Source organism: Struthio camelus, chromosome 24 (genome assembly GCF_040807025.1).
Source record: "Struthio camelus isolate bStrCam1 chromosome 24, bStrCam1.hap1, whole genome shotgun sequence".
Classification (NCBI taxonomy): domain Eukaryota; kingdom Metazoa; phylum Chordata; class Aves; order Struthioniformes; family Struthionidae; genus Struthio; species Struthio camelus.
Genome location: NC_090965.1, coordinates 4,045,963 through 4,069,456, shown reverse-complemented (window position 1 = coordinate 4,069,456; position 23,494 = coordinate 4,045,963). Strand labels below are relative to the sequence as shown.

The following is a 23,494-nucleotide window of genomic DNA, read 5'->3' as shown; positions in this document are numbered from 1 at the left end:
GGGGGGGTGGTCCTGGCAGCCGGGACGGGTGCCGGGGAGCCGGGCAGGGACCCCCAGCGCCAGCGAAGGGGCCCCGGAGCTGCGGCTGACTCAGCTGGGGCCTCTCCCCTCCCTGGCCGCCGGCCCCCTTCAAAGGGGAGCGGGGCTGGCACTGCCAGCCGGGGAAGCAGGGCGAGGGTGCGGCGAACCGGCTCATCGGGGTGCTGCGCCGCAGCAGGCCCGGGGGGGCGGGGGGGGCCCGGACGCCTGGGCTCGCTCCCCGGCTCCCTGCAGGGCCTTGGGTGCAGCCCTGCGTTTCCCACGCGCGGCACACAACCGGGCTCGCCGCGAGGGACCCGGCTCGCCGCAGCCTCCCCCCTCGCTCCTTGCACCCGGTCCTTGGGTGCCGCAATGGGGGGGGGGGGGGAGAGTGACAGACACCCCTCAAAACTCCTGGTAGGGCTCAGTCTGCGTGAAGCCACCCCCGAGGCCACGAGCAGGACAGAGGCACTCGGGACCCCATTTCACCAGGGGAAACTGAGGCACGCAACAGCTCCCCCCCCCCCCCCCCCCCCCAGGACACCCACATCCCCCTAGCAGGACAGAGCCAGGAGGTGCTGGGGCCGTAGCGGCAGCTGGGCCAAGCGGAGGCCGGCACGGGGGGCCCCGGGCACGCGGAGGGGCCCCTGGCCCCTCTTTGAATTACAAATAGGAGCCGCAGAGCGCAGCCTTTGTCTGGGCCATTGTGTGGGGCCGGTAGTGGCGCGGAGGCCCCCGCCGCCCCCCGGGCCCAGCTGCTCCGGCAGCACGAAGAAAGGGAAGAAAAGGGGGAAAAGTGCTAAAACCTCCCCCCCACCCCCGGCTAGGCGGATAAAACCCTCCCTTCAGCAGCTCCTCCCAAGGCTGGCGGGACTCGGGTAAGCGCTTCGCTGGCTCCCAGCAACCGCCGAAAGCTCGGGGGTCCACCGCCGCCCTGGGGTGCCCACGTCCCCCCGGCTCTGCCGGGATGCCGTCCTGTGCCCGAGCCTGGGACACGCAGCCCCACGGGCGCAGCGGAGCGGCTCACGGCGGCTTTCTTTGCTTTATTGCAGCGACCAGGAGAGGTTTCCACCCGTGGGAAGAGCCTACGGTACAATAACGCCCAGGGGACGGGGCAGCCCAGGGGCACGTTCCCCCCTCGCTGTCCCAGCTGGGCCCCGCACAGGGGTGCTGGAGCCCAAATATTGTCAGTTCTTCATCCTGTCGGAGGAGGATGGAGCGGAGCGGTGCTGAGCCACTGGCTCAGCAACCGGCAGCCCCCCGACACCGACAGGGCCCCGAAACAAAGATGATGGGTGCAGCCCGAGGCTCAGCGAGCCAGTGACAAAGCTGAGATGATTCAGGAGGCCCCCAGGGTCCCAGGCGGCCCCGGATACAGCAGGGCTAGGCGCTGTTCACGCCCATGTTCTTCATCTGCTCCTCCAGCACCCGCTCTCCTCCTGTCGACTTCTTCTTGCCGCCCTCTTGCTGCTTTTTCTGCTTCTTGGAAAGCTCCTGGTCGATGGGGGCTGGCTTCACAAACGGGATCATCTCTCTGAGATCTGAGGGAAGAAGAGGCAGGACAGATCACACCCGACTGCTCAGGGCTCTTCTGGCCCCAGGGGACCAGGGCTGGTCACCCCCTCTGCATCCCTGATCCCTCAGCTTCTCCTGCCTGCACCCACAGCCTGGTGGGAGGGACAAGCCACACGCAGATCCTCCAGACACTCTGGGAACCAGGCTGCACTGGGAGAGACCGGGAAGGGAGGGAGCGCGGGCAGGGCATGGCAGCCAGGCGCTACCTGGAGGCATGAAGTCCTGGAGCCTCTCTGGGATGCGGATGCCCTCCTCCGTCTGGTAGTTCTCCAGGATGGCGCAGATGGTCCGGGTCGTGGCGCACATCGTGGCGTTGAGCATGTGCACAAACTCCACCTGCAGCGGGGGGACAGGGGCGGTGAGGCAGCCGCGGGGATGCGAGTGGGCAGGCCCTGGGGACCAGTGTGCCCAAAAGGGGTGTGAGACTCCTGTGTAGCTGCTCCCCAGGGCACCCGGCAGAGTTTCAGGGTCTGTTTGGCACCAGAATGTCACTGGGCACTCATATCTTTGTAAAAGCAGCCCTGGATTTGCCCAGAACTGCGGGAAATCCTCCCCTCAAACTTCTGCAGAGGTGAGAGGGAAAAGCCAAGGAACCCCACAATGCAGGATCTCGTCCCTCACCTTGTCCATCATCTTCTTGGTCTGCCCATAGCGGATGCGCAAGCGGCGGGCCTGGTAGTCTGTGCAGTTGGAGCAGGACACGAGCTCGCGGAAAGCCCCCGAACCGGGGAACCAAGCCTCCAGGTCCAGCTTCTTGCTGGCAGCATGGTTCAAGGAGCCTAGGGGACAGGAGGGCAGTGGTTAGCAGGGCATCTCTGAGGCTATCCTGAAGGCATCTGTTTGGTCTCATCTTCGATCTCAGAGGCTCAAAGCCTTCAGATGACTTCAGTGGTGCTCTGCTGGCGTTATGTGCTTGCTCCCTGAGAAATCGTGTTCCTGCTCTGCAGAGGGGAGGCTGGAAAAGGGCTTTTAAAGGACTGCTTTCCCTGAGAGAGTTCCCAGGCTCAGCTTAGAGGAGCTGTTCAAACTGCTCTCCCTTTCCAGAGAGACAGAGCAAGGACAGTCCTGGCACAGCAGGGCACCTGTAACCCCAGTGGTGCACGCCCCTCTCCGGTGGACCCAAAGCAACGCAGAGGCTCTCTGGAGAAAAGTAAACGTTTCTTTGCTTTCTCCAAACCCAGGGCTGCGGTGCCTCCTCCCCCTTGCCAGGCCTGGGGACAGACACCGTGGGAACGCGAGCCGGGGATGCTCTCGGACAAAGGAAGCCAAGCCGGGAAGTGGGTCACAGCCAGGGTGACACCCGAGGCGCTGGCAGTTGTGGCTGGTCTCCTCGTAGGCTGCTGCGGTGCCAATGCACAGAGACACGGGCCGGGTGCTGGTCACGCACCCCTGCACCGTGAAAAAGCCCCGACCCCAAAGGCCTTCCTAGTCTAAGCAGGCAGGAAGAGGGGAGCCCCGCGACGCTCTGCTCGGGGGCCCTGCCGACGGCGCGGCCGCGGAGGGAGCTGAGCCCCCTACCCGAGACGATGTTGACAATGTGGTAGGGGATGCCCAGGGATTGGTAGAAGTCCTCCGCCGTGGCAATCATCTCATCAAACATCTCCCACGACTTGTTGTCGTGTGGCGAGGCGTAGACGAACTGCTCGATCTGCAGAGAAAAGCCTCGTGTCTGCTCCGGCCTTAGGAAGCGGCTTAAATTCCCCAGAGGGCCCACGTGGACTCCCTGCTTCTGCCCCTCTCACCTTTTCAAACTGGTGCACGCGGAAGATGCCCCGGGTGTCCCGGCCGTGCGAGCCGACCTCCTGGCGGAAGCAGGTCGACAGCCCTGCGTACTTGATGGGCAGATCCTCCGGCTTCAGCCACTCGTCCCGGTGCAGGGCCGCGATGGGCTGCTCCGAGGTAGCAATGAGATACTTCTCGTCGACGGAGCTGTCGTCGGCCTTCTCGCTGCCCTTGCCGATCACCTGGGGGAGCGAGGAGGGAGCGTGGCGCCAGGGTGCCTGCGAGAGCGACTCTCCCCCATCCCCGGCTGTTCCCACACCTTTAAGGGCAAAGACCCTTATCCCTGGCGGATGCTAACGAGAAGCCAGCGCAGGCACCTGCTCTCCCTGCCCAGCGCTGCCTGCACGCAAACAGGCATGGAGGACTTCTGGGGCTGGCACTCAGAGGGGCAGGAGGAGGGAGAGGATGGCTCAGAAACGGGTTGCAGGAAGGGGAGCAGCTGCTGCTTGCTGCTTTTTTAGCCTCCTTAAGAGGCCCCGATGGCCTCCCGCCAGCTCCTGATGGCGAGGCTGAGGACAGAGCTGTCTCCCGTCAGGGCATCACCATGACAACCGGCCGCGTTAGCAACCTCCCAGCAGGGACCGCACGTCCTTTCATGGCAAAAAGATGGACCTCAGAGATAGGGAGCAGAAGGGAGGCGACACAGAGGCATCCCTGGGACACAGGGGATCTCAGTCGGCTTCCTCCCTGCAGTGCCTCCGCATCGCGTTCCCGGCGGGAGGCCGCATCGTGAAGGCTCGGTTTGAAAGCCCGTTCCCAGAGGGGACGGCTGGTGCGAGCCGTCGGGACGCAGAAACCCAGCGAGTGTTCAGTGCGCCTCCTCCTCGCTGCTCACCTTGTACAGCTCCTCGTCGAACTGGCTCAGCTGGGCCACCTCCTGCATCACCTCCTTCCGCATGAAGAAGGGGGTGTAGACGGGAGTGTAGCCCTTGGCGCGGAGGGTCTGCAGAGCGTACTGGATCAGGGCCTGCTCCAGGAACACCAGCGGACCCTGCGGGACAAGGGAAGCCACCACCGGTCACACACACCTCACTCCGCAGTCCCCACTCCTTCAGCAGGTCTGGGAACGCACCAAGGATAGCAGAGGGCTCTAGCCAAAACCCCCCAGGTTAACCCAGGCCTAGTGCAGCGCTGGCTCCCCCGCAGGCCGGTGCCGCTCCGGGCTGCAGATGGTCCTGCCTCCTGCGGCACCACCAGTTCAGCACTGTGAGCTGCTCTGGGCACGCCATCGCCCTCCGACTGTGGCACGACATTCGCGTGAGTCTGCAGGGTGCCTGGGCCAGCCATGCCAGCAGCCCCAGGCCGAGTCCGTCCCAAGCAGCGCGCTAGCCAGACACGAGCTCACGCCTCCGCAGAGGCTCCTGTCTCAGCAGCAAGTTCAGCCCAGGGGACGAGAAGCCATAAACACTCTGTCTCCCAGGTCACGCTCCTCATTTTCCATGTCATGCCCAACTTTCCCTCTGGCTCCAACTGTTTCTTTCCCCTGCGCCCTGCAGAGCCAGCGTTCCGGGCTCTCACCTTAAGGAAGTAGCCCCGGCTTCCAGCGACGATGGCTCCCTTCTCTCCCTCATAACCGTCCACCATCACCACCAGGTCCACGTGGGAATACTTCTTCCTGCATGTGCAGTCCCCCCAGACCCGCTCTACCTTGTTGTCCGCGTCCTGCACAGAGAGAGGAGGGGGGGGAGCCTAACGTCTCCTCTTCCAGGGCTGCAACACCAACCTGCTCCCCTCTGTGTTCTACTGGACCCAGTTTGGGAGTGCCCCACACTACACCGAGGTGCCTGGCCTCTCTCTTTAACCTTTCCCAGCCAAGAGGAGCCTGTTCCCAGGCCTCCCTCAGCTCCCTCCCAGCACCAGCAGCCCCAGACCCAAGCGGGTGCCCCATGCTGGGCCAAGCTTTGCCGTCTGGGAGTGACCGAATCCAGGCCCCAAGAACCAGAGCCTGGAACCCCAATGTTGATCCCTGCTGGTCACGTATCATGTGGCCACTTGGCTGCCAGCCCAGCCCAATTGTGTTCCCCCAGCAAAACATTCCCGCTGGATGAATGAAGGCAGCAGAGGGAGATCCCAGCCTTTGGCTCAAAGCGAGTTTCCCATGTATTGCCTGAACAATGGCTACGCCCCACGTTGTCTGAGCTGCTCTTTGTGTGCTCCCAGCAGGAAACGCAGTCTTGTCATGCAAATTTCATTCACCGCCTGCCGGATCTTGGTGGGGACCTCCCTCCAGCGAGCCCCCCCCTCGCTCGGCAGCAGTTGCCTCGCTTTGATGAACCCGCATGCCCGCATGCGGCTCGCCCGGAGCAGCCCTGTGGCTCCCCACACCTGCCCGGCGCATGGCTGGGGGGGGGGGGGGGGCGCTCCATCCCTACCTCATCATTGCTGATGGGCACCGAGGGGTGGAGGAGGTTCCCGATCTCCCGGAGGCTCTCGAAGCGCTCCGCCTCCAGCCTCACGCGCTCAGCGTCACACTTGAGGATGGCTTCGTCAATGAGGACACGGACTTTCTTGATCTGGGATACCTGGAGACCCTGTTACAGACAGCCGGGTTACAAGGGGAAGGAGAGAAAACCGAAGTGGAGAGCAGGCTGACAGCTGAGTGTAGTTAATCACAGACCCTCGCCCAACTGACACAGGCTCTGGAGCAAAACCATGGACTGAACGCACCAAACAACAGTGAAAGAAGACAAAGGGCCAACATAAGTCAGGCACTGAAAGGCCCCGAGCAAGCTAAGGCGTCACACGGGGCCTGACAGCGACAGGGGGAGCAGTCAGCTCCCATGGCAGCAAAAGCCGACCAGCTTCACGCTCATTAAACATCTCAGTAGACAAACTGGGAAGGGGAATGGGCACGGAGGAAAAGACTTGCAGAGGAAACACAATTACTGAGGCTGGTCAAATCTTCAAGGGAACTGCAAGACAACCCTTCGGATGAGTGAGCAGGCTGGGGAACTCACTGCCACACACCAAGCCTAAAACAGTTTTAAGATGAACAACTCTGAGCAAGGTCTGATCATTGCTGGCTCAGGACTGGGAGAAATAATCTCCCAGCACAGAGCTTCAGCAGTCATTCATCACTCGGTGTTGGGGCTTTCAAACACCTCGTGCTGCCAGCTTGGGCAAGTAGAGCTGGAGCTCTGGGCAAGCTGGGTAGGCTGGTGGCACGCTGAGGGACGGAGGGGGTCGAACTCACCCCTAAGATGTCGGCCGTGAGCTCATCGAGGTTCTGCACGCTCTCTGGTATAGACTCATCAGTTCCCACCGGCTCTTTTTTCTGCAGAGGAGGGAAAAAATGCCATCAGGGTCAAAGGGAAAGCCACGGAGAAAAACATTCTTGAATTATATGCTAGGGAGAGGTGCGGAGAACGAGCAGAGCCCATGTGGTCCCCAGTAGAGGCTTGGGGGAAACATCCTCAGTTAGTCTCAATGATAAACTACTGCCAGGGCCGTCGTGTGAAGGAGGCTCCATTGCATCGGGCATTTCGGGAGCCTGTTGTGAGCGAAGCCCTCAGTGAGTGAAGCAGTGGGACAGCGCAGCGCCTCGTCTGGGCTGAGTACAGGTTCCCAGAGCTCGTCTCTCCCTTACCTTCATTTTGTCTCCGATCGTTTTGCTGCAAAGGTTCTTCAGCTTGTTCAAGTTATCAGCACGAAACCTGCCTGGAAGCAAGAGCAGAGAAAGCCATGAGCCGGCAGTGCAAGCGGGAGGACACCAGGACACCCAGAGCTGCCGCTCACGCTGACCCTCCTGCCCTCTCCGTGCTGGTGCCCGTTCTGTGCTGTCAGGGCTCGCGTGGAGGAGGCCGTCTGCGGTGGGAAAGACCACGAAGCCTCGCACAGGAGCGGGAGAGGGGAGATCAGCCTTTCCCCACCACCGATTTACCGCAACGCTCCAGGCAGGTGACACACTGCTTTCAGAGGGGCGCTGGGCGCTCTGCACAGATGCCCAATACTGCTGACCCTGGGCATTTCGGAAGGGCAGGTCGAGCGTGTGGGAGCACATTTTGGGACGAGCTGTGATTCAGGGCAGGCATGCACGGAGCAGAGAGCTCCCACACAAGAGGTTTCATTAAAAAACCCTGGAGGTGACCCTGCACAAGGCCATGGAGACAAGTCCACAGCCACGCTGGGACCCCCACACAGGAGCTGGGACTGTCAAGGCCGGGGGCTGCGAGCACAAGTGGTCACAGCAATGAGATCTGGGCTATTCTCATTTCTCCGCTACTGCTTGGCAAAGCTCTGCAGCCTGGACAAGGAGCTGCTCACTCAAATCAGGCCTGAGGAGAGCCAAGGGCCTCCTTAGCAACCCCAGGACTGGGAAGGGCAGAGCCCAGGACACATCCGTCCCCTCCTGGGCAGCCCCAAGGCGCAGAGGAGAGAGGGAGGCAGGGAAGGGGTGAGAGCGCAGCCCAGACCAGAGACACGCTAACGCCAGCGCCGCGTCACCTCAACATCAGGGCGCGGAGGGAAGATCTCACATATCCCTGGGCGCTGCCCTGCCTCATCAGTGCTCACGCAGGAGCCCGGAAACGGCCCCAGGCACGGGAACATCTCTGCAAAGGGAAACCTGCGGGTGCCCTAATGCGAGACGAGTGATGTCCCCATCTATGGGCAGTAGGAGACTCACAGCAGGGCAGGTTTGATCCAGAGAGTCAGAAACGAAAGGGTTACACTCCGAAAGGGTTAAAGGAGTTAAACTTAGCCAGGGAACAGGCCACTGAAAACACAACCCTGGAATCCTCCCAGCGCCCTCCCCGAGGGCAGCGCGGACCCCACCAGCACCGCGGCAGACTTGCGACAGGATTGCATCAGCCGGCCATTCACCGGCGCGTCCTGCCAGCCCTGCGCCTCTCGGTTACGCACCAGTGCACTGCTCTGCAGCACCCACTGCTGCAGGGACCCGAGAGATCCCCGCAGGGAGGGGGACAGGGCTGCGACCAGCCTCCCCCCCCACTGGCCTCGAAAGCCGGCTGGTCCTGCAGGATGAAAGGACCTCTGCTAAAATTAACGCCGTGATGACGGCACGGCCGGAGCCAAGGGAAACACCAGGCGTCATTAAGCTGGGCCGGGCTCTTTCACATCAAGGCAACCGAGTTAAAAGCGAGTTTAAAGCTCCCTTTCATCCCGTGGCTGTGGCTGCGAGGGCAATGGCTGCGCCCTGGGAACCGCGTCGCTGCAGGTCTCCGGGGCACCCGCCTCCCCGCCCAGCGCACCCGCCTCTGCGCCGACAGCGCCCAAACCTGGGGCTCGACAGCAGCTCCCAGCCCAACAGACCGGCCCAATTTCCCGCTCTCCTGCCTGGGCCGAGGGCTGGTCGGGGCAGCAGGAGGCAGGTGGCATCGCTCCCGTCCCTCAGAGGTGGCACCACGCGGGGAGCGGGTCCTGCCTTGCCGGAGCTCGCAGTAGCACGAGGGCGGCGGGGAAAGGAGCAGATCCCCGGGGACTGGATCACCCGTGGGGATCCACATGCAGGGCAAAGGGGGGCTGCGGGGGAACCACCTGGGGGGCCCACTCCCAGCATTAGGGCGGTGGGTGAGAAGGATCCAGCTAGGGACAGGCCCCCAGCCGGGGTGGGGAGAAGGATCCATCTGGAGGCCCCTGGCCATGGGGTGGGTGGATGGATCCACCTGGGGGTCCCCAAGGCCAAAGGATGAGGGGGTCCACAGGAGGGCAAGGGGCTCCCAAGCTCCCCAGTCCGGGGGAGGGGCTGAGGGGCTCCCTGGCCCGAAGCAGGGTGAGGGGCTCCCGGCTCCCCAGCCCGGGGGGGGGGGGACCTGAGGCGCTCCCCGGCCCGAGGCAGGGTGAGGGGCTCCCGGCTCCCCAGCCCAGGGTGGGGGGTGAGGGGCTCCCTGGCCCGAGGCAGGGTGAGGGGCTCCCGGCTCCCCAGCCCGGGGGGGGGGGTGAGGGGCTCTCAGCTCCCTGGCCCGAGGCAGGGTGAGGGGCTCTCGGCTCCCCGGCCCGGGGGGGGGGGGGAGCTGAGGGGGTCCCCGGCCCGAAGCAGGGTGAGGGGCTCCCGGCTCCCCGGCCCGGTGGGGGGGGGGGCTGAGGGTCCCCGCCCGCCCCGCAGGGGGCGCTGCCGCCCGCGGGCAGAGCGGCCCCACCGCCGCCCCGCACGTACACCTCCGCCAGGCGCCGTCCGCCCGCACCAGCGCGTCCACCAGCGCCGGGTCCTTGAAGCGCTTCCGCTGCGTATCGCGCACCACGGCGGGGTCGCCGCCCTTGTCCACGCGGAACAGGTCCAGGTCCAGCACCATGATGGCGGCGGCGACAGCGGCGGCGGCGGCGACAGCGGCGGCTCCTGTCAGCCCGCAGCAGGCGGTGGCGCCCCCTCTGCACTGCGCATGCGCGGGGCGGGGGTCCTGTGAGGCGCCTGCGCAGAGCCGGAGCGGGGTGGGCGGCTCGCGCAAGCGCCGCAGGCAGCGCCGCCTTCCGCCGCAGGGGGGCGCTGTGGGCATGCGCGGGCGCCGCGGCGGCAGCGCCCCCTCGTGGTGGGCAGCGCTCCCGGCGAGAGCGTAACCGCCAGATCGGCACCTGGATGTCCCGGGACTCCGGGACCCCCCGCATCCTGGGACCCCCCCCGCATCCCAGGCCCCCCTGCATCCCAGGTCCCCTCTGCATCCTGGGACTCCCCCTGCATCCCAGGCACCCCCGCATCCCAGGTCCCCTCTGCATCCCGGGACCCCCCGCATCCCGGATCCCCTCCGCATCCTGGGACCCCCCTGAATCCCAGGACCCCCCGCATCCTGGGACCACCCCGCATCCCGGATCCCCTCTGCATCCCAGGATCTCCCGCATCCCAGGTCCCCCCTGCATCCCAGGACCCCCCTGCATCCCAGGCCCCCACCGCATCCCGGGACCCCCTGCATCCCGGGTCCTCCTGCATCCTGGGACCCCCCGTATCCCGGGACCCCCTGCATCCCGGGTCCCCCTGCATCCCAGAACCCCCCTGCATCCTGGGACCCCCTGCATCCCGGTACCCCCCGGCTGCCCCATGCCCATCCCCGCTAGATACCAAGCCACCATCCAAGTCAGAAACGTTCGTCTTTATTGCAGTGCCGGGGACATGCGGTTCCTCCCTGGCACAACCTAGAAAACGCTGAAAACGGTGTAAAAACGGAGCCTGCGGGGCCAGAAACTGGGGCTGGGGCTCGTCACCAAGCCGGACCATGCGGAAACATCCCGCCGGGGCCCCCGGGACACCGAGGTTGCGGGCCAGGGACAGTGCCGTGGCTGTGTGCGGTGTCACAGCGCCCCTGGGGACCCGGCCGAGCCACTGGCCGGGACGCCTGCTCCGGGTGCGCGGTCGCGGCTCGCCGGCCAGGCTGGGGCGGTGGGGGGCCGTGCTGGCGCCGGGGGCTCGGCGGGGACCCTGGTCAGACGCCGGGTGCCCCACGCAGCCCGGGCTGGGTGCTGCCGCTCGCTGGGGCTGGCGCAGGGGGACGCGCTTCGGCCGTGTTACGGTGTCCGTGCACGGCTGTGCTGGCTGGGAGCCTGGCTCGGGGCTCTGGGGGGCACCCACCAACGGGCACCCAGTTTGGGGCAGAATCACCCCAATTGGCAATTCCCCCGGCACGGCACGGCGCTCACCTCCAGGCACTGAGCTCAGACCTGCAGAGCGTGAGGCTGCACAGCGCGGCGAGGGGCAGCAACGGCCAGGAGCTCGCACGTGCGTGTGCGCACACGCGTGCATGCAGATAGACACACACGCACGAATGCTCAAACGCGGGAGCGCGTGGGCGCATGCGTGTGCGCGCACACAAACATGTGCCCACGAGCCCTGGTGCACGCACCGCGCGCACACGCAACGCCCGCTGCATGGGCAGCCCGCACGCGTGCACCGTATCGGCACGTGCACACGCTGACACACGCACGCAGGCGCACACGCCTGCGCCGGCTCACCCAGAGCACCGCGGGGGCACAGCCGGGGTCCTGCCCTCCCCAGCGCCCCCCAGGGCAGGCGCGGCAAAGCCGGGGGCCGTCTCGGCCGCCCCGTCCCCCCCGGTGGCCCCGGACCCGTGGCCGGGCGCAGGACAGGCGGACGTGCGAACGTGCTGTTTTAAAAAAACCACACCTGTATTTGGCATTTCTTGGCTTTTCTCTCTGGCTGGGGAGGGGGCGCTTTCTGGGCGGGGGTATATAAAAGCGATACGAAGCTCCAGTTCGCCGTGTATCCGTAAGGCCACGTGGGAGGTTTGGGGCGGGCGGGCTGGGCCGGGGCGCCGCGGGGTCGCTCCCCCCTCACAGCTCCATGTCGGTGCTGCCGGACGACGTCTTCAGCGGGACCGAGTCGAAGCCGTCCGCCGTCCTCTGCGGAGAGCGCCGGGGAGAGTGGCGGCCCCGCACGGGGAAACCGAGGCAGGGAGCGGGGTGGCGGGCAGCGCTCCCGGCGAGATCCGCCGGCCCCGTAACCACCAGATCGGCACCTGGATGTGGCTTCTCCGGTGTCTACTCTAGGGTTGTGCTCAGCCTCCGGGCTGCCGGCCCGGGCGAGCGGCTGCAAACAGGCCCCCGCGGCGGGGTACAACGTGGACACGGGACGGCCGGCGCCTACCTTGGAAGTGAAGGACTTGATCTTGCCAAAAAGAGATTTCTTGCTGGCGAAGATGAGGTCGTCCTCGGCGTCTTCACCCTCCATGATGGCGCAGCTGTCCGGGGCCGGTAGCTCGCTGTCTTTGGCCGTGGAGTTCATCACCAGTTTGGAGTATTTGTACTCCAGCCTCGGGGAAGGAGAGCAGAGGGTGAGCCGTGGGGCGGGGGACACGGCGGAGGCCCGGCACACGCGGCCCTCACTCACTTCTGGTTCTTCTTCCAGAAGTAGCAGGTGAGGACGGCGAGCAGGACGGCGGCGCACGTGCCGGCCGCGATGCCCACCTTCAGCCAGAAGTCCATGCTCTTGCAGACGCTGACTCGCTGCCGGGGCAGGGGGCTGCCGCCGCGGCACAGCCGGGGCTCGCGCCACACGTACGTGGTCCTCTGCGGAGGTCGGAGGCTCAACGGCGGCCGGCCGGCCCCCGGCCCCAGCCCCGCGGCCGCGAGCCGCCCGGCCGCCCCACCTGGGCGCCGTCGAGGCAGGCGCCGACGATGGCGCGGTAGTCGCCGGCGGAGCAGAGCGGGCAAGCCTCGGCCGTCTCCCAGAGGAAGTGGAAGGTGCAGCCGTCGCAGGTGCCGTCGGGGCATTTGCTGCGGGAAAAGCCGCCACCGGCGGGGGTCTTGGCCGGCTCCAGCGGCCCCCCAGGGGGACGGGCAGCGAGTGGCGAGCCCGGCGGAGGCCCCGCGGGCCGGCGGGGGGACAGACGCCGCGGCCACGTGGAGCAGGGAAGGGGGACGCAGCCATCCCCGGAGCAGGGTGACACCGAGCCCTGTGGATTTGGGGATCTGCAGAGACCCCGTGCGGGAAGCACCGGACGGAGCCGAGCCAGACCGGGCGCAGCTCTCCCTGCAAGGGCAGGACCGCGAGAGCTGGGACACGGGCGACCCTAGTGGGATCTCGGCTGCTGTCTGAGCCCGCTCACAACTCGGGACACGTGTTGCAGGGATGCAGCTTTCAGGTACTGGGCAGCGCAAGGATGCTTCTGCCTCCAAAACCGCCCCGGTGGCAGCGTCCCCCAGACTCGGCCAGCCGCGGCCACCTACCTGGGCACGGCCAGCGCCCCGGTGCCCGGCTTCAGCGGGTTGCAGCGCAGGCGGATGGCGGTGGCCCGGCCGGCGCCGCACGACTGCGTCACCTCGTTGGACCTGCGAGGGGGAGGCCAGGGTTAGGGGGGTCCCGGCGGCCCCGGCGCACCCGTGGCAGGTCCGCACCGACCTGTAGAAGAAGATGATGTCGGGCAGCTCGGCGCCAGTGGGGGGGAAGAGCTCGGGGGGCGAGACGATGCCGTCCAGCGTGGGGCCCGCAGTGACGCCTGCGACGGGAGCCGCGTCAGCCCGGCGGCACCGGCGTGGGGACGGGGTCTGGTCCCACCGCCCGGGATGCGACCGCCGGGAAAGGGAGCGCCAGGAGCCGAGGGAGGGGACGCAGCAGGAATCGAGGTAAAACCCTGGGGATTTCGTTAAGGGGCGACGAAGCAGGAGGCACCGGCGGGCTCACCCACGAGGCGGTCGGCCAGGCTGACGGGCTGCGAGGACACGGCGCTCTTGTAGCCCATGACGTCGGAGGGCACCACGATGGACTGGCACACGTAGGACGTGACCACCCTGGAGGAGCCGGGCTCAGCGTCGGGCGCGCGGGCGTCCGTCACGTTGTCCGCGCACGAGGCCGTCTTCCTCCCCTGCCGGCGGGGCGGAGGCGGGTGACGCCGGGCGCCAGCGCCCGCGTGTCTGTGCACGTCGGGGTGCGCGCGCCCGCACTCGGGGACGCCGCCACCGCCGCTGCCCCGGACTCACGTGGTTGCCGCAGAGGCTGATGTTGAAGTGATGGAAGTACTTGAGGCCCTTGGAGGTGAAGCTGGGCCCGCTGGCGAAGGCCGTGCTGGCGGCCAGCGCCGAGAAGTCGTAGCGCAGCGTGCGGCCCGGCAGCGCCAGCGAGAAGCTGCAGTTGTTGTAGCAGAGCGAGCGCACCTGGGGACAGGGACGTCGCAGTCGGGGACGGCTGGCGTCACCCCTTTGGGGCAGGGAGCATCACCCGTCTGGGGTGGCCAGGGCAGCGGGTGTCAGGCTGGTGGGGGTGGCCAGGAGGGGTCAGTGTCACCTCTCCGGAGCCAGATACTGTCACCCATCCAGGATGGCCATGTGGACTGGTGTCACCCCTCCAGGGCTGGATGGTGTCACCCATCTGGGATGTCTGGGGAGGCTAGTGTCACCTCCTTGGGGATGGCCAGGAGGGGATGACATCACCCCTCTACGGCTGGATGGTGTCACCTACCTGGGGTGGCCGGGGGGGTGGTGTCACCCCTTTGGGGACCACTGGGAGAGCCTGGCATCACCCTCTGGGGCTAGCAAGTGTCACCCATGTGGGATGGCCAGGTGAGACTGCCACCACCCCTCCGGGACTGGATAGCATCACATATCTGGGACGGCTGGAAGGCTGCTGTCACCCCCTTGGGGACAGACGCGAGGCCTCCGGGGGCTGCCAAGCGTCACCCACCCAGGACGGCTGGAGGGGATGGTGTCCCCCCTCCGGGACCACATGGCGTCACCCCACACCGGGATGGCAGCATCGCCCGCGGGGACATCACCCACCGCCCCGGAGCAGCGGGGGCACCTTGTTGCTCTGGGTGCCGGGGCCGCAGGGGCCGCAGGCCTGGCTGCCGTCGGGCGGGCGGCCGCGCAGGTAGGTGCCGGGCGCGCAGGGCTGGCAGGCGCCCGAACCCGCCTCCACGTAGTGGCCGGGCGGGCAGGCGGCGCAGGACGAGCTGGCCGGCCCCAGGGCGCACAGGCGGCAGAAGGAGGCCACGCCGCCCAGCACGTTGGTCACGTTGATCGAGTACAGCTTGGCCACGTCGCTGGTGTACCGCCGGCCCTGGCGCGGTAGACCTGCCGTGAGCGGCGCGCCCCCGTCCCCGTGTCCTCCCGTCCCGCTCGGCCGCCCCGGCGCTCACCACCTCGTGGTAGGGCGTGCGCTGGAAGGCCCAGGTGAAGCTCATGGTGGCGTTCTTCTCCACCACGTAGGTGTAGGACTGCTTCCCCTTGGGGCCCGTCCAGGTCTCCACCGGTGTGTTGGTGCGCGAGTTGATGCCCTGCGGGCGGGAGGGCGACGGGCAGCGGCGCGGCGCCCCCCCAAAGCGCCCGGCGGCCCCGCCGAGTGCCCACCACTCACCACCATGAAGTAGAGCTCGCAGCTGACGCTGCAGATGGTCTCGAAGACGAAGGTGATCCTGGCCACCTCCTTGCTCTCCGCGTCCTCCAGCGCCAGCTGCGGCGGGCTGCAGAGGCAGGGGACGGCGTGGGGCGCCCGGCCCGGGGACGGGTCGGGCGCCGGCGCGGGGTGGCGTCCCCGGGGGGCCGGAGCGCCTCACCTGAAGCCGGGCACCACCAGCGTGAGGATCATGAAGTCGTTATCGGAGGCTCCCGCCACCGTGTAGATGTAGTCGCCGGCCACCTCCCACCCTGTAAGGGCACAGGCGGCCGCTCAGGGGGGCCGGCCGCCCCGCGGGGAGGGCAGGGGCAGGGCGGTGCGGCCGCCCCGGCGGTACCTGCCATCCCTTTGTACTCGAAGTTGATGCCGCTGAGGACGGTGGTCTCCATGTTGGGGGGCAGCGTGTTCCACCACTTGTACTCCAAGCCCAGCGCCGGCTCGGTGCCGGCCGGGCAGCTCGCGCAGTCTGCTGGCGACAGGGGACGGCCCTGCACGGCGGCACCCCGGGGCGCAGCACCAGCGGCCCCCCGGCGTCCCTCGGGGCGGCCGGGGCCGAGGGGAAACGCGCCGCGGCCACGTCCTTACCGGAGCCGTTGGAGTACGAGCCGTAGGGACAGGGCTCGCAGGCGCTGCCGTTGCTTTTGAAGAAGCCGGGGTTGCAGGGGGGGCACTTGGTTTTCACCCCCGACGGGGGCAGTTTGGCCGCCTGGGGCAGCTCCTCGTTGCAGATTTTGGGCTCTGCCCACTTGAACGTGAGCTGGGTCTGCAAAGGCGGGAGCGGAGGCCGAGCTCGGCGGCGCGGCACGGGCCCCAGGGCCGCCGGGCGGGTGCCGAGGGGGCGCGCCGGCCGTACCTCCTCGCTGGCGTCGCAGGCCGTGTGCGTGTAGAAGTAGTCCTTGTCGGTGCAGGGCGGGCGCAGCTTGCAGGACGCCGAGCCTCGCTCTGCGGGCGGCCGGCGGGTGAGCGGAGCCGGCGGCCGGCGCGGAGTCGGGGGGGGGGGACGCCGGGCCATGCTCTTACCCGCGTAGGCGGCCGGCTCGCAGGGCTGGCACGCCGTGGCTCCCTTGCTGGAGAAGGTGTTGGCGGGGCAGAGCTGGCAGAAGGACGAGCCGGCGGCGGCGGCGAAGGTGCCCGGTTTGCAGGGGAAGCACTCGGAGGTGTAAGCGACGCCTGGGAGCACGGCGCGGGGCTCAGGGCCGGGCGCCGGCGGCGGCCGCCCCCCCGCCCTGCCCACCTACCTGTGATGCCCACGTTCCTCACCAGCACGGGCTTGGGCACCTTGGCCCACACGGAGAAGGCGGTGGTGCGCCAGTACAGGACGTTGTTGCCGCGGCTCAGCTCCACCTGGGGACGGCGACGGCGCTCAGCGCCGGGCGGCCGCCGTCCCCGCAGCGCTCGCCGCCCCTCGGTGACAGCCCCCCGCCGCGAGGGTCCCCGCGGGCCGCCGCACTCACGCTGTGAAACTCCCAGCCCTTCTCGGTGGTGCGCATCCACCGCGACTCCTCCACCGTGGGCTGGCACTGGTCGTTCTGCACCTGCGGGGCCCGGCGGGCGGGCGGGAGGGGGCCACGGCCGCGTCCCCCTGCCGCCCGCGTCCCCCATCACCCCTGTCACCCCCCCCAGGACAGCCCCGTCCCCCTGCCGCCCTCATCCCCCGCCAGCCCCTGGGACGGCCGTGTCCCCCATCACCCCTGTCACCCCCCCAGGACGGTTGTGTCCCCCTGCCACCCACGTCCCCCATCACCCCTGTAATCCTCCCCAAGGACAGCTGTGTCTCCCTGCTGCCCGCGTCTCCCATAACACCTGTCACCCCCCCCAGGACAGCCGCGTCCCCCTGTCACCCCCCCCAATAGCCCTGTCCCCCTGCCGCCCTCATCCCCCACCAGCCCTGGGACGGCTGTGTCCCCCCGCCGCCCGCGTCCCCCATCGTCCCTGTCACCCCCCCAGACAGCCCCGTCCCCCTGCAACCCTTGTCCCCCGCCAGCCCCTGAGACGGCTGCATCCCCCATCACCCCTGTCACCCCCCCAGGATGGCTGTGTCCCCCTGCCGCCTGCATCCCCCATCACCCCTGTCACCCCCCCAGGAAGGCTGTGTCCCCCTGCCACCCGCGTCCCCCATCACCCCTGCCACCCCCCCAGGACAGCCCCGTCCCCCTGCCGCCCTCGTCCCCGCCAGCCCCTGGGGCGGCCGCGGCCCCCCGCCAGCCCCGGGCACCTACGAAGAACTCGAAGACGATGCTGCTGTCGGGGTAGATGTACTCGAAGGAGACGGTGCCCGACTGCTTGAGGTCCACGGCGTACATGAGGGTGGCCGTGCACTCGTCCGTGTTGGAGGCGACGTAGTCCCCCAGCGGCACCCACGTGGACCTGGGGCGGGCGGCGCGGCCGTCGGCGCGGGGCGCCCGCCCTGCGAGGGGACCCCGGGGCCGGGTCTCACGGCCCGCGGGACCCGCACGAGTTTTTTGAGGCCAGGACTCGGGGCGGCAGAAGAAAGCGTTTACGCAGGGAGCTTTTCCTCGCAGCCGGCCGCGCGGGGCCGGGCGAGGCGAGTCGCGGGCGGGACGCGGGCAGGCGGGCGAGGAGGATACCGCAGCGCCAGAACCGCGCCGGCAAGGCGGGTGAATAATTAAAGCCACGCTGCAAGTAGGTTACATCCGCGAGCCGCGTCGACGCGGCAGCGCGTGGCGGGCTCCCGGCGCCGATCAAAGCCGCCGCGGCCATCGGAGGCGCCGGGACGCGTCGCGGGCGGCGAGCGACGGGGACCGGGGAAGGGCGGAAGGCGGAGGGAGGGCGGACGGGCGTCCCGAGCCGCGGGGCTCGCGCTCGGCTCGCCCCGGCCGGCGAAAGCGGGTGCTACTCGGCCATCGGGGCGTCCCGGCGCCCGTCCCGCGGCAGCCGGCGCACTCACGCCGTGCAGTTCTCGGCCGAGTCGCCGAAGCCGTCGTCGACCTCCAGGCTGGTGGCCACGCTGGCGAAGCCGTGCGGCAGCTCGTCCCACTCGTCGAAGCGCACGCCGGTGCCCAGCGAGTAGGTGCCCGCGGCGCAGGGCTTGCACGACTGCGCCTTCATGTCGAGGAACTCGCCCGCCTTGCAGGAGAAGGCTGCGGGAGCGGCGAGCCGGGGCGCTGAGCGCCCGCTCTTCGGCCTCCCCGCCTCCTGGCTGCCACCCTGCACGGACCACGGCGGCGGGGACCCCCCCCACCGACGCGGGGGTTGCGTTTTCGGCAGTTCTGCGGCACGTTTCCCTGCGGGACGCCCGGGCCCTGGGGTCCCCGGGTGGTTTTTGGGCTCCTCGAGCCCCCAGGCAGCCCAGGGCTAGAGAAAAGCCGGCGGGAAGAAGGAGCGGCAAATCTCAGCTTTTCTCTCCGCCTCTGGGCCGAGGCGGCAGCGCGCAGCCCGGGGAGGGGAGAGGGAAAGGCCGGCGAGGAGCAGCCGACGGGCGCTCGGGGCTCTCGAGCAGACAGGTCCCGTCGGGGCCTTTAAAGGCATCGCGCGGCCGCGGAGCTTAGGGAGAGCGGCGTTTCGTCTCGCCGGCAGGGAGGGAGGGAGACGGCGGGGCGCCGGCTCTGCCGCCTGCCTCCTTCCCCCGGCTCTGCTTTTACGCCCGCGCACGGAAAAGCCCCGCGCCCGCCCCGAGCCTTACAGCACTCGGTGCCCTTGACGGGGTCCGGCAGCCCGGTGCAGAGCCCCGGCGTGTGGGGCACGGCCACTCTCCAGCGCGATCCCGAGCTGTCGCACGCCGTGTACTCGTAGTGGTACTCGGACTGGAAGGGAGAAGACACGGGGGGAGCTGGCGGCGCCGGGGCCGCCCCAACCCCACCGCCGCCGGAGACGCCAGCCTCGCGCTCGGCCCCCGCGGTGCTTTTCCCTCTGAACGTGCCCGGCTGCTTCTCGCTTCGGAGCTTGTAGCTGGTGCGGCAGCCGGGAGCGGGGCCCCGGGGAGCCGCCCCGCTCCGGCAGGGGATGCTCGGGGCCGGCGGCACCATGTCCCACCGCGCGGACGGGGAAACCGAGGCACGGAGAGACTGCGTGGCTTCGCCTCCAACTTGCTGCTAAAACCTCCTGCTTTTATCATTTTTCCCAAACTGTGTGTGGGGGGGGGAAACGGGCTCTCCCACCCCGACGGCTGCTGGGGACGGCCGAGCACCCGCGGCACAGTCGGGGCACCGGGCAGGGTGCCATCACCCGGGACCCTCGGCCAGGCTCGGCACCCGCGTTCCCCGGGGGGCGCCCGTCGCTCACGGCCCCCGCCGGGAGACGTGGCGCCCCGCGCCGGCCCCGCCGGAAGGGCGCTGTTCGCCTGAGCGCCGCCGCGGGCGCTGCTCATTGAACAGGTTTCCCGGTGCTCCCGGATGCCCGGTCCGGCTCGGGGCCGGCGCCGTGCGGGTGCAGCCGGCAACGCCCGGCGCATCCCGAGAGTCGCTGCCGGACGAGCCCGGGGCAGGGGCGGGCGCCGCCGGGGCGCTGCGGGCACCCTGGGGTGGGGGTCCAGCGCACGCACAGCGGGGGCCAGGCTGCAAGGTGCCCTTTTTCCCGCCGAGCGTTAAGAAACGAGAGGGCAATGGGGGCCGCGGGGCTGCCTGCCCCCCTCGCCGCCGCTGCCTCGAAACCGCGGCCCGCTCAAGGCCGGCGCGGCGGCGGCGAAGGTGACACCGCGTTTAATCCCCGTGAGCCCTGGCAAGGCTGGCGCGGCTTTAGCACGGCGCCGGGCAGCTCGGCGGCCGCCGTTCCCGCGGCGCCGAGGCCTCGTTTTTGCAACGCGCGGGGGCCGTCGGAGGCGAGGAAGCAGCATCGCCGCCGTTCCCCCCCCCCCCCCCCCAAATCCTCCCGGCCCGGCTTCCTTCGCCGCGGCGTTTCTGGGGCGTCCGGCTCGCTCCCGGCTCGGGCGAACGCGCCGTGCTCTTTTCCTTCCCCGCAGACGCTCAAGCGTTGCAGGTTCGCAGGGAAACAAAGCTTTGATGTTTCCCATCAGCGCGGAGCCGGCGGGGAGGGGGAAGGTGCCGCAGCCCCCCGGCCTGCGCCCACCCCGGCGGGCTGGGGAAGGCGGCGTCGGCCGCCCGGAGCGGCCGTCCCCAGCCCGCCGCAGCCCGCGCTCAGCGAGGCGAGAAGGCGCTCCCGCGCGAGGCCCGACCTGCCCATCGGCGCCCCGGGGGGCCAGCGGCGCGTCCCGCTCGCCTCGGCGCTCGGCCGGGCCCCGGGGCGCCCAGCCCGCCGTCGTCCCGGCTGGCCCCGGGGCGCGGCGACCGGCCAGGCGGGCGCCGTCCCGCTCCGAGATTTTGTACGCCGCAATTTTTTTTTTCCATCCAAACGCTAACGCATCCCCAGGGCGGTTTTATCACGGCGGCGGCTCGGCAGCCGGGAGACCCCCCGCTCCGGCAAGCGGCGGCAACGGAGGGGTCTCGGTGCCCGGCCCCGGCGCGGAGCAAGAGGGGATATAACCTTTCCGGGAACAAACCGTCCGCGAGGTCGGAGGCGGCGGCAGCCTATTGTTTCGAGCTCTAGAGCGTGCAACGAAAAATTGGATCACGGCAAGAAATAAAAAACAAGGACGGCCCAGATGAAAAGCGGCGTCAAGGCCTTGAGAACGGGCAGGGAGCCGGCAGCTGGCGCCCGGGGACGGCAAAAAGCTGCCGCCAGGACAGGTTTGCCTGGAGGCCGGGCGAGCCGCAAACCTGCCGCGGGCTGCGGCGGACCTGGGGGGGGGGGGGGGGCGGTCGGGCTGAGGCCGTCTCCGCTCGTGTCACTTGTTAACGCCTGCCTCTGAGGTTTGCATAGGGAAATTAGAGGAAAAGGTGCTGAGAGCTGCGGCGACGCCGGACGCGGCGGGAAGAGAGTCGGGGGCCGCGGCCCCCCGCCGGTGCCGGAGCATCCCGGCCCCCCTCCGGATGGGCCTTTCCCTCCGGCCCCGGTTTCGCTCCCGTCCCGCCGGCCCCTCCGCGCCCCTGGGGGATCCCGCCGGCACCCCCAGCCCTCCCGGCGCAGGCGGCTCCCTAGAGGGGGGAGCGCGGACCCCCGGCCCACCCCGGCGGGGGCCACCTGCGGGTGCTGGCCAGCCCCGGGCGGCGGGGGGCACCGGGCGCTCTGCCCCCGGGGGAGCCGGCCCCCCTCCCCATCTATAGGGGTCCGGCCCCATGTCCCCTGTGCCACGTGGGGCACCTACGTCCCCCCAACCCCCTCCCTATCCATAGGGGACCAGCCCCACGTCCCCCCCCCATCCATAGGGGACCAGCCCCACGTCCCCCCCCCATCCATAGGGGACCAGCCCCACGTCCCCTGTGCCACAAGCAGCGCCTACATCCCCCCAACCCCATCTGTCCCATAGGGGACCGGCCCCACATCCCCCCCCATCCCCTCCGTCCGTAGGGCACCGGCCCCACGTCCCCCCCACCCCCTCCGTCCGTAGGGCACCGGCCCCACGTCCCCCCCACCCCCTCCGTCCGTAGGGGCACCGGCCCACGTCCCCCCCACCCCCTCCGTCCGTAGGGCACCGGCCCCACGTCCCCCCCCACCCCCTCCGTCCGTAGGGCACCGGCCCCACGTCCCCCCCACCCCCTCCGTCCGTAGGGCACCGGCCCCACGTCCCCCCCCACCCCCTCCGTCCGTAGGGCACCGGCCCCACGTCCCCCCCACCCCCTCCGTCCGTAGGGCACCGGCCCCACGTCCCCCCCACCCCCTCCGTCCGTAGGGCACCGGCCCCACGTCCCCCCCACCCCCTCCGTCCGTAGGGCACCGGCCCCACGTCCCCCCCATCCCCTCCGTCCGTAGGGCACCGGCCCCACGTCCCCCCCCACCCCCTCCGTCCGTAGGGCACCGGCCCCACCTCCCCCCCACCCCCTCCGTCCGTAGGGCACCGGCCCCACGTCCCCCCCATCCCCTCCGTCCGTAGGGCACCGGCCCCACGTCCCCCCCCCACCCCCTCCGTCCGTAGGGCACCGGCCCCACGTCCCCCCCAACCCCCTCCGTCCGTAGGGCACCAGCCCCACGTCCCCCCCACCCCCTCCGTCCGTAGGGCACCGGCCCCACGTCCCCCCCATCCCCTCCGTCCGTAGGGCACCGGCCCCACGTCCCCCCCATCCCCTCCGTCCGTAGGGCACCGGCCCCACGTCCCCCCACGTGCCCTAAATCCCATCGGGGGACCCCTGTCCCCCCCCCCCACGGCACAGGACCCGCCTATAGGTCCCGCACTACAGGGCCCGGCCCCCTCCCTGCAGCCCCCCCCCCCGCCCCACCGCGGTGCCCCCCGCTGCCGCCGGCCCGTAGGGGACCGGCCCCACAGGGACCCCCGGCCCCACAGGGACCCCCGGCCGCCGCTACCTCCTTGCAGGCGTGCAGCCGCTCCTCGGCGCCCCGCGGCGGCACCGCGGCCGCCACCCACAGCGCCAGCAGCACCCGCCGGGCCGGCCCCGGCCCCGGCCATGGCGCAGCGGCGGCGGCGGCAGCGCTCGGCCCCGCGCACCGGCGGCGGCGGCGGCCCCGCCCCGCCCCGCCCCGCCCCGCCCGCCAACGGCCGCGGCCCCGCGCGCGCGCACCTGCCGCCACCTGCCGCCCCCACCCGCGCCCGCGCCCGCCCGGCCCGCGCGCTCCGACGGCCCCGCGCCGGGAACGGCCCCCCGCATCGCTCCTGTGCAACGGTCCCGCGCCGGGAACGGCCCCCCGCGTCGCTCCTGTGCAACGGTCCCGCGCCGGGAACGGCCCCCGCATCGCTCCTGTGCAACGGCCCCGCGCCGGTGCGGCGGCTCCGCGCCGGGAACGGCCCCCCGCATCGCTCCTGTACAACACCCGCACCGGTGCAACGGCCCCGCGTAACGGCTCCGCGTATGGGTCTCCGTGCAACGGCTCCGCACCGGCAACGGCCCCGCGCATGGCTCCTGTGCAACGGCCCCGTGTATGGGCTCCTCGCAACGGCTCCGCAGCGGGAACGGCCCCCTGCATGAGTCCCGTGCAACGGCCCCGCCTATGGGCTCCGCACCGGGAATGGCCCCGTGCATCGCTCCCGCGCGGGGCTCCGCACCGGTGTAACGGCCCCGTGCATGGGCCCCGTGCAACGGCTCCACACCGGTGCAACGGCCCCGCACAGGGCTCCGCAACGGGCACGGCACCGCGCACGGGCCCCCGGTGCCTTGGCCCCGTGCATGAGCCCCCCCCCCCCCCCCGCCCCGGCCATGCACGGCCCCGCCCGGACATGCCCCCCCTCCCCCCGGGGCTGCAATGACCGCGTTAAGGGCCCCGCACCGAGCCCCATTCATGACACATCATCCCCCGACCCCGTTCATGCCCCCCCCGCCAGGTGCAATGACACTGTGCACGGCCCCCCCCCCCCCCCCCCGC

General features: G+C 69.7%; 2 protein-coding genes across 3 annotated transcripts; both read right to left on the bottom strand.

Moving 5' to 3' along the window:
- Nucleotides 1-1,046: 1,046 nt before the first annotated feature.
- SARS1 (seryl-tRNA synthetase 1) lies at nucleotides 1,047-9,745 on the bottom strand. Of its 2 annotated transcripts, none has more exons than XM_068918649.1 (11): nucleotides 9,491-9,745; nucleotides 6,962-7,032; nucleotides 6,569-6,649; nucleotides 5,748-5,906; nucleotides 4,894-5,037; nucleotides 4,211-4,366; nucleotides 3,336-3,557; nucleotides 3,112-3,241; nucleotides 2,215-2,372; nucleotides 1,800-1,929; nucleotides 1,047-1,559 (listed from the first exon to the last, which is right to left on the bottom strand). In XM_068918649.1, the coding sequence occupies exons 1-11, from the start codon at nucleotides 9,624-9,626 to the stop codon at nucleotides 1,402-1,404; spliced, it is 1,545 nt and encodes a 514-aa protein (XP_068774750.1). In that variant the 5' UTR covers nucleotides 9,627-9,745; the 3' UTR covers nucleotides 1,047-1,401. The 2 variants fall into 2 exon arrangements, with proteins under 2 accessions (XP_068774750.1, XP_068774749.1); XM_068918648.1 differs by lacking the exon at nucleotides 9,491-9,745 and adding an exon at nucleotides 8,236-8,513.
- Nucleotides 9,746-11,422: 1,677 nt separating this feature from the next.
- ELAPOR1 (endosome-lysosome associated apoptosis and autophagy regulator 1) lies at nucleotides 11,423-22,613 on the bottom strand. The gene is given in 23 exon segments (XM_068918647.1): nucleotides 11,423-11,679; nucleotides 11,924-12,089; nucleotides 12,167-12,345; nucleotides 12,426-12,552; nucleotides 13,006-13,107; nucleotides 13,178-13,274; nucleotides 13,460-13,640; nucleotides 13,756-13,929; nucleotides 14,573-14,830; nucleotides 14,910-15,047; nucleotides 15,128-15,233; nucleotides 15,327-15,417; nucleotides 15,504-15,632; nucleotides 15,752-15,929; nucleotides 16,020-16,108; nucleotides 16,187-16,336; nucleotides 16,405-16,510; nucleotides 16,621-16,701; nucleotides 17,386-17,533; nucleotides 18,075-18,267; nucleotides 18,810-18,930; nucleotides 22,481-22,562; nucleotides 22,564-22,613. Coding segments are annotated over 23 exon segments (2,985 nt in total). The 5' UTR covers nucleotides 22,584-22,613; the 3' UTR covers nucleotides 11,423-11,610.
- Between the last annotated feature and the right edge of the window lie 881 nt (nucleotides 22,614-23,494).